This window comes from Venturia canescens, chromosome 1 (genome assembly GCF_019457755.1).
Source record: "Venturia canescens isolate UGA chromosome 1, ASM1945775v1, whole genome shotgun sequence".
In the NCBI taxonomy this organism is placed as follows: Eukaryota; Metazoa; Arthropoda; class Insecta; order Hymenoptera; family Ichneumonidae; genus Venturia; species Venturia canescens.
This window is the reverse complement of record NC_057421.1, coordinates 25570498-25579801: the sequence shown is the minus strand read 5'-3', so window position 1 is coordinate 25579801 and position 9304 is coordinate 25570498. Positions and strand designations below refer to the sequence as shown.

Genomic DNA, 9304 nt, shown 5'->3' with positions numbered 1-9304 from the left:
ACGCCGAGTCTGTTGAGCTGACGCGATCCCGCCAAATGCTCGTTGGCGCTAGAGGCGCGTCCCGCGAATACGTTCACGTGACGCTTTTCCACCAATCCCGCAATCGCAAACGGATTTTACGTTGGAATGATTCTCACGATTTTTATTCTAGGCGGCAGCACCCTACGCATTGTTGGCTCGAAGCCCGCGCGCCTACCCCCTCTCTTGAAACCCACAATGCATCGCGCGCATGCGTCATCTTCGAGTGTCGATCGACGCGCCGCCAAGCGCTTGATTAACACATTAATCTCGCAGTGCAAAAATGGGAAAAAAGTACGAGCAGCAGAGGTCGAAAAAGGTGACGCTTTTAAACGACTGATTCTGGTCGTACAGCTAATGTCAAAATGAACAAAAATTTTACCTAACTTTTCCGAACTAATTTTACACGAATGAGTTTGCTTTTTCAATTACACAATGTTTCCGAGCGCTTAATGTCCGATTATAAATAATGTAGAACGGAGCATTACAAACAAAGTCAACATGGATGATCCCTTCGTTAAAGTCAAACATAATTTTTCACGAATTTTAATCATTTTCTTGCCCACAATTACATTAACATTACGACAAAAGGTATTTTCAGTTTTTTATTAAAGCTCTTGTGACCCGAATGATTGTTGATCACATAAGTGTCAAATAAAAAACCAATCGACTAGGCAACTTTCAATCAAACGACTGTTTGTTTCATAGAAAATTACAGAAAGCGCATATAATAAAATGACAAATACTAGCACGTTAGAATCATTTTGTTCCATACGATTTTTTTGGCCCTCCAGACAGAACAATTCCAATTCGAAATTTTTCTTAGTCATTTTACGAATACACGCACGCGCGCGCGCATTATATTTTTCACAAATGATCGCGTTTTTGGAAAAGACAGTATACGCAGTACAATATTTGTATTGTATCGCTACCGATGTCGATGTGTTCGATGAATCCACGTTAATGAATCATATTCCATCAAATATTTATTAGGAAATCGTGAAGCTTCAGGTAGCCCATATATTATTCTGCAGTTAGAAAACAATGCTTACATTCCAAATGACTAATTCATAATGTTTAAAAAATCACGAAATGATAGAGAATCGGAAAGCCAGTTTTCTCCAGTAGTCGGACCAGAAATATTTTAAATATAATTTCAGTTCTTTCATTGGTTTTTCCTACTATTTCATTGTTTCGTAATATTTCTGTGACCGCAGTGTAAAATCTCAAGACTTATTCCGTTGCATAATGAAATATATAAAAAATATAAACGTTGTGTTACGTTCATGGAACATTTGGATGCTTAAACCGAGTTGAAAAACTATTATTGGGTACTTTAACCTATATCGACAGGAAAATATAAACGCGCGAAAGTTTTGTTCACTGAGCAACGTATAACCTATAAACTTATGTTTTGAAATTCGGAATTTTTCTGTACAAAACAGCATCGATATCCGTCAGGCACAATAAAGAAACGTATGAGGGTTCGATTAATTATCGTAATTTTGATTTTCTCGGTTCATTTATTTTTCGAATTTACATCTTGAAAACTTGGTTTTTACCTGAAATCGGAATTAGAAGAGTCCACGAAAGTTCACGAAAGATTTCGACTGAAGGAAAATCTCGAAATATCCATTCCTTGTTCTGGCAACTTTATCCATATAAATTCAGGCTTTTCAACACCCGCAATTGATTCGCTACAGATTTTACTTTTACGGCACAATAAAAGTTTTCCCTTTACCAACGGGAAAATGATGTTTTTATGCTATATCGATCAGTACAGCAAACAATACAATCCGCTGGGACACAAAAACCCCAGAGTATGTATCTGGGGTTAATGTTGGTATATCTTTTAGTTACATCGCTTGAATCTCAGAAGATCCCAAATCTGAGTTCACTCGAGTATAGGAATACGGATTAAAATAATAAATCACTCGAATTATCCTCGTTAAGATATCAACGAAATGATGAATCTCGTCCAATATTTTTGCTGAGCCTCGTTGCCAACAGCACCGACTATTTTATCCTCGTACCAGAGTCTTTTTCACTTCAAACAATTTATAAGGCTTCATGTGCTTAATATCGTCGTTTCTATATTTGCGGTGATCCAAATTTTTCTATAAAAATGGTGATTTTTTTTAACGAATATAAATGACAGCAGCATGTAAATTTGATAAGGCGGAATTCAAGAGCAACGAATTCTTCCTTTACATATTTAGGTAATTCTTAGAAAATCATGTATAATTCGAAACCAGACTAATCTTGAATTCCCACGAGACATGAAGGATTCAAAGGGAGAATTTTGCAATGAAAAAACTCGAATAAAAATTGATATAAACAGTCTACTCTTTGGTTATGTTTATTCATAAAAATATGGTGCTTTTCAAAGTTTATTGACATACAAAACCGTTCGAGCTCAAAATTATCATGACATGAATATTCGATCACTCGAACGTGCTATTTTCCAAACTATTTTCACTCTTAGAACGAATTGAAATACTATGGAAAAAATGGTGCGAAGAATACAGTAATATCGATGAAGAGTTTGGAGGGATTTCATGGAAAATAATGATTATTGACGAACCTCGGGTGTCCCGAAATAGTTCCGTAGCCCCTCGTGTGCATAGATATACAAAACAGCGTGTTAGAGATACAGACAGAGTCTGGGAGTTTTGTGCAGCTTTAATTGTAAAAATCTCGCCCGGCCGGTGAGAAATAATCGTTTATTCCTTGCACCACGAACGCTGTATGATTTGGCGTCGTTTGAAAAGACAATATAAAAAGAAAAAATTCATGGTTTTTAGAATGGAAGGATTTGGGGAAAAAATGAACTGGAAATTCCGCCGTTGAAACTTCCACGAGTCTCCGAGAGTCCGATGTTAGTGCACGAGCTTGTAGAATGGCGCTAGAACTCGAGGCAACTCGTAGATTTTGTTGTTTTAGTCGTAATAGAAAAAATGAAAAAATCGTTCGTATTGAAATATGTAAATGAAAGCAATGAATTTCGATGTTATTTGACATAATAAGTTTCCTCCTTGCTGGGTAGAAGGAATGATATCGACGAGTTCCGCGATGGTGGTGGTTCGTGTCCCGGGATGCGCGTTACTCGGTGCGCGTCACACTGCAGCGAACAACGAAAGGGACGACGCGAAGCAAGAGCGGGGGGGGGGGGGGGAAGGGGGCGTGAGTGTGCGAAAGAGGAGTCGAAAGCAAGAGAAAAAGAGGGAGGAAGGGAGAAAAAGAGAGATGAAAATAGTTTCCCGCCATTTATTTTTTTGTCTGGGACTTGAAGCAGCAGGGCCAAGTAATAAAATAAAAAAGGGCTCTTTCGCTCTCGCTACGTACGGCGGAGGGGGATTTCAATGTCCAGAGTCGCGTCGAAATAGTAAACTCTTCTAAAACTGCTCGTGAGCCGCTTCAATCAGCTCGTCACATTTGTCTTCCAAATCGTCCTACAGAAACAAAAAACCAGCGAATGAAGAAATCAATCGGAAATAAATAACATTGTACAACGTGAGTATGGAAACCCGAACAAATCGAGATAGTCGCGCTCGAAGTTGAGAAAATGGCGGGAATCGCGCTTGTGACGCCGTTCACAGCTATAACCTCTACTATTATTTTTCAATATGAAACGTAAATAAGTTTACGAAAAAAATATAATTAGACGCTACAATTTCCGGGTGACGTCGCCATCCACCACAACGAAAAGTTTTAATAGTGAAGTTTGTTTAATTCCACTACGGAATAACGTACACATCCCGGTGGCTAATGTGATTTGCACAGAACACGAAATTGCTTTAGGGCAGCTCTGCTGCCCGTCACGGAACTCTCGCTAAAGAGCTTAAGCTCGACATTGAAAATGAAAAACCGAAAATTCTTTAACAATAGAAAAGAGGCGACGTCACCGAACCGACCGTTATTCCGCATATTTAAACTGAAAAAAAGTATGTCGAGGGGAAGCTAAAAAACATTCTGTCGTGTTTGTTCTCGTTTCAACGAACCGTTGCGCGAATGCTGACGAGAAATTTCGATTGGTAAGGAAAAGAAGGGAGAAACGTACCTCGTCGAGTTGTAAACATTTTCCCCACTCCTTGAGAGTGATTTTGTGATCGTTGTCAACGTCACACGAGTCCAAGAAGGGAGCGATGCAATGCTCGAGGGCCATGAGCGGTGCTCTAATCGGGAATAACTCGTGCCTCGAGACCGAACGATCATGGGGATGACCGTCGAGATCGCACCATTTCCAAACGGCCGCGTTCGACCAACGGAGCGTCAAGTTCGTTTCGGCTTCGCGTTGCATCTTGTAAAAATGATCAGGTAATTCGTGACGGTCGGCCAAATCGCGCATGATGTTGAAAAGCCAATCTCTCATGCGGCGCGGAAAATCGAGCATGTCGTCTTCTTTGCACATCTGAAAAAACCCATTTACAATATTTTATGAAATTTATTAGCTTTTCAAGCAAACGAATGAATAAAAACTTCAGCAACGAGCAGTTTTTTCGTTTGCGACGATTTGACAAGCTTTCGAAAAAGTTTATTGTCAAGACCCAAATACAAAAGTCTTTTGGAAAGATTTATAATGGCCAGTGGCTTACAGGCATTTGACGACACTCTCCGTAGTATTCGATGTGCACGTGCTGATAATCTGGTCCACGACATCTCGAATCGTCGGTATCGCAGAAACAACGAGCTTGATAAACCTCGCAATCGCTGCCGAAGGTTTCGTTGTAATTCGTACAAACTTTACGGCGTGGATCGATCTCCTCGTTGCAGACCTCGACGCAAATGCATTCGGCTTCGCCCATGTCGTTTGACTTGAAAGAAAAAACGAGGAATAAAAACATGAGAAATTGAGAGCCTGTGAAAAACGTGCTTGACTTCCCATCCAGTATTTGACTTCTTTTCCTCTAATTCGATATTCCAGTCGTCTCATTATTTATTTTCTCCATACTTTCACATTCGAGAGCTTTTTCATACCAACTTCAGAGGATTGAACTTCCCTGTTTGTCAATAATTTTCAAATCATTTTGCTCGAGATTTTTGCAAATGCTTTGCCATATTTTCCGTGCTAATTTTCTTATTTCGCTTTCGACATTTCCGCATTTCGGAATTCATTCGATTCTTTTATTTCATTAGCTAATCGATGAGTCCTGAACAGTTGTTGAAACCCAAACAAATATTGTTTTCCAAATCCTTGTTTTTTTTTTTATCGTATTTAAAAATTTTCAAATAATATTTATTTTTGCGACAAATTTTGCGAATCAAACACAATTTTTACCCGACAAACTTTCCCTGCTCCGCAATGTTTTTCCATGCAAGGATCCTTCTGTAGCAAGGGCTCAGTTTTTTCGCCATACTTGCTCTCAGAATTCAAGATTTTCTCGTTTTCGGCGTCCTCGATGGCCTCGTCAGCTTCCAGCATATTCATGACTTCTTGTTGGAAGGTCGGCTCGGTTGTTGTTGTACGACGACGCTTATTTCGTCTTCTCTGTTAACGCATAAATAATATGATCCAGTTACAAACGTATTACTTCAGTTTAACGATCGTATAATGACCGTAATGACCTTGAACAATGTTTGACCGTTTTACTAACCTCCGCGGCGCTGGTGTCCGCGACGAGAAGAGCCACGAGAGCACAAAGCATCAGCCATTTTAGCCTCGTCCCCATTTTCGCGATTTCTTTGAACACACAAAGGTCATGCTTTTCATTAAATCTCTGGAACGATGTCGCGAATGAATATTTTTATTCGTCTTTCGAACTACGTATTCGGTCAAGGCAGCAGTTGATTTTTGTATAATCGAATCGAAACTCAGGACGCTGTGGCCGAAACCAGCGTCCATGAAAACAACAATAACAACACAGTCGTTCATAAATTCAGTTAAAATTCAATCGATTAAAAAAGATTATGAAAAATATAAAAACTGGACACGATTATGCCAACTCTGTTGAGGAAAAGCTACGAATGAAAATCATTTTTTAAGTACAATTTCAATTCTCGTATATCTTTTGCGATCATTCGTCGTTACTATATTTAACGAAGCGATGCTCCCAATTGAGCAGCTCTTCTGATATCGCGTGCTCGCAAACTCATGAGAATCTATTTTCATTAGTACATTATGGCAATTCCTTTTAATCATCTGTTGCATCCCGCGGACACTTTGAATTTAAACGACAAAGCTTTTTCTGTTGCTCTTTCTTTCTCTTTTTCGCTCTTTCTATCTCGTCGCGGAGAGTCGACTTGGGTCATCGCTCCGTGTACACGAACGATAAATCTCTGGACATGGAAAAAAAGCTCCAATGAGGACAAGTAGACGGTAACCCAGTTATTCTGGAACGTTCCAAAACTCTCTGAGACAATAATACTTATTTAGTGTTAAATCACCGATCGATCGCGACTTCCAATAACCGAAAATTTCGATAAATTTATATCGCCGGAGTGATTTAAAATTTTATTCGAACACTTAACCTCTAATGGAGGTTTGTAATTCAAAAAGCCTCGGGTCAATTTGATTAAGGCAGTGTCGTCGCAACTGTAGTCAAATGAGATTTGTATTACGCGAAATATTCAGATAATCAGGTTTAATTTCGTACGGGAATATAAGAAAAACGACTTCTGGATTACTGCCCGCTCAACCGAAGATAATGACATAACCTAAAAAAGTGAACGAAAACCTACTTTTTTCATCGTTACTTCGATAAATTCCCATCGAAAATTGATCTTTTGTATAACAAAGTAATAAAAAAGAATCCATTTTTCGATAGAAACAGATTTTGATCGCATAACGATGTGCATGAACGTTCAAAGACGATGAACATCTTCGTAGAGCTATAACTGCGTGACGTCTCGAACGTATCGATGACTACCATCGAGGGTGGAAACACTGATTAATTGTGGTTTTTAATGAGGTTATTAATCCATTAACTTGATCAATCAAATTACTCAATTAAGTGATCTTTCATATCACGAAAAACACATTAATTAATTCATATGATAGTAGAGTTTATGAATCATGGTGTACGGAAATGAGATGACTTCGGAATTCTTTGTCCCCCATATGAAAATGGCGTTTCTGTTCGTTCGTTTTTACATTTCGTTATCGAATCTGTTTTCCTTCCGTCCCTTGTATATGTGTAAAAGGAGAGAGGAGTTTGCGCAAGATTTATTTGGACCACGAATATCGGCAGCCAGCACCCACGCCATCCCGGGAAGTTCTGAGGGAAAGAGACGGACGGACGGATCAGGGCGTTTCGACCGTAGAACGCAGAAACGTGTGACGCGTTCGCTCGTCGTGCGTTCGGCGGCCGTCGAGCCGTTCCACGTCTCCTTCCACACGCGTTGCCAAGAGCCAGTGTTTCCATCGCGGCGTAGCGCTACAAATTTTACACCCCCACCTATACCGAGAATTTTCAAGCAACACACTTGCGGAGTGTTTTCTCACTCGGTCGTGATTCTGCAACAGCTCGCACGTTTTATCGCGCCCCTTTACCGTTTCGCAAAAGGCACTGCTTTTTCGTGTTTGAAGCGATGACTTAAACGTTCATTGGAAATCTACATTCCCAATTTACCAACGCTTTTCTCGTTTCACGAACCATTTTTCTCTTCAACTTCCGCCACGGTACACTTACGCAATCTATTCTCGGACCTAATCTCATTCGGACGAATCAACGAATTTTATTACTTGTGAAATAGTTTTTAAAATACTTGGATTTTAATAGATTCCACGAATTTTCATCAATCGCGATTCATCCACGAAATGTCGTACAAAGAATTTTATTCTTTTTTTCTCGAAACACAGGACTTTTTGCCATCGGAATCGCTAATCCCAGGATTTTGATCGAGTATCGACAGAGCGTTGATTGATTTAATGAATGTCTGCAATGCTGCTGGGTGTCAGGTTTTAAACTTCGAAAATTCGATTATCTTCCTTCAGTAATTGAATCATCGATCGTTGAAGGGGAACTTCGTAGTCAAATATTGAATCAACGGACAAATCGCATCACCGTTTTCGAAATGGACTGTTAATTCCGTAAAAATCCTTCATGGAATTTCGCAAAGCGATTGATTTTTGTGAAAAATAAGTTCTAAAGAGGAAGTGAAATTTTCCTCTTTTTAGTTTTGAGTTTATTTAGAAAGAGCATGATTATTGACTCGCTCCTCACTGACCATACAACGGAGACTCGTTCAACGTGATAAGATACGCCCACAGGAAAAAACTTGGGACTGTATATTTATTTTCACTAGAGTTTCGCTGATAATCTCGATTTTTCGATCTCTGTGAATAAATAATCCACATTTTTATCTGCAAAAACTCGACTTCCGTTCCGATCTCAACTGATGCAGATTTTCAAGATTGAAACACGAGTGTTCGTTCCGGGCAGCGTGAAAACCATCGACAACTGTTTTCGCAGCGAACTCGAATTAATCAAGAGCGAGGATTGAAGTTGAAATGGCGAAAAAAACGACCAGTGAGCAACTTCGAAAGTCATTAGTCGAGCTGAAATTCGAGCTCTCGCGAACGAACGTTTCCTCAAAACTGTCAAAGTTGCAGAGTTCGGTAGGTTTTTCTCGAAGGCGTGAAAACTTTTTTCAGCTGACGGAGCGCGATCGTTCAGCTGCGAGAATATTTTATTTTTCGAATCTTCGCTCAGGCTAAAAATTGAGCAGTTTCTAACGTCAATGTTTTTAGAAGCGAATTAATAAGATGAGCACTGAAATGTCATTTTTTGGTAGAATAAAAAAAAACGCTACTCGAAACCGCAAGCTTTTGATTTCGCACGACAACGCATTAATGAAAAATTTAAAGGGTTCAATTATCTAGTGAAACTTACCAAAATGATGTTCGGGCTATTTGTGATTTATTCGTCGAACGCGTTATCGCAATGCACAGAATCTCGTCTTGATCGGTCGCTGGACCGGTACAGACTGCGTCCAAGAGGGCCCGGAGAGCGCTCTCGAGAACTCTTCGCGAGTACGAGGATGATCTCATTGGCATCGTCCTACAGTCGTACACAGTTTTGATGTCTCCGCCATATGGGCTCGTGCCGTCCGCACAGTGTTCTTTTCCTCTCTTTTCCCTTTTATAACGCACGCACATTACATCGCAACGTCGTTTCAAGCTCACTAACCGAATATTACGCAAAATCGGTTGAATCTCGTCTCCGAATTGCCCAAACAGAATAATCGTCTTCGAGAAATTGGGACAGATGCGATAAGTTTGAAACTCGTATTCCTAAGGCACAAAAACACCGTCAACTTTTTTCGTCAAAAAGTGCACAACCTTTCG

The 9304-nt window shown here is 39.8% G+C and overlaps 1 protein-coding gene across 2 annotated transcripts; it reads right to left on the bottom strand.

The window, feature by feature from the left end:
- Nucleotides 1–3271: 3271 nt before the first annotated feature.
- Nucleotides 3272–9007, bottom strand: SPARC (secreted protein, acidic, cysteine-rich). Of its 2 annotated transcripts, none has more exons than XM_043425162.1 (6): nucleotides 8850–9007; nucleotides 5613–5698; nucleotides 5297–5506; nucleotides 4614–4832; nucleotides 4079–4429; nucleotides 3272–3470 (listed from the first exon to the last, which is right to left on the bottom strand). In XM_043425162.1, exons 2-6 carry the CDS (start codon nucleotides 5685–5687, stop codon nucleotides 3414–3416), a joined length of 912 nt encoding a protein of 303 aa, XP_043281097.1. In that variant the 5' UTR covers nucleotides 5688–5698; nucleotides 8850–9007; the 3' UTR covers nucleotides 3272–3413. The 2 variants fall into 2 exon arrangements, with proteins under 2 accessions (XP_043281097.1, XP_043281087.1); XM_043425152.1 differs by lacking the exon at nucleotides 8850–9007 and adding an exon at nucleotides 6697–6742.
- Between the last annotated feature and the right edge of the window lie 297 nt (nucleotides 9008–9304).

Excerpts from the sequence above, each read along its gene's own strand:
- SPARC (XM_043425152.1), bottom strand. The coding sequence starts at position 6,727 with ATGGGAATTTATCGAAGTAACGATGAAAAAA. Across the intron at positions 4,833-5,296 it reads GAGCAGGGAAAGTTTGTCGG|TCAAACGACATGGGCGAAGC; the intron begins GTAAAAATTGTG and ends TTTTCTTTCAAG. Across the intron at positions 4,430-4,613 it reads GAGAGTGTCGTCAAATGCCT|ATGTGCAAAGAAGACGACAT; the intron begins GTAAGCCACTGG and ends GGGTTTTTTCAG.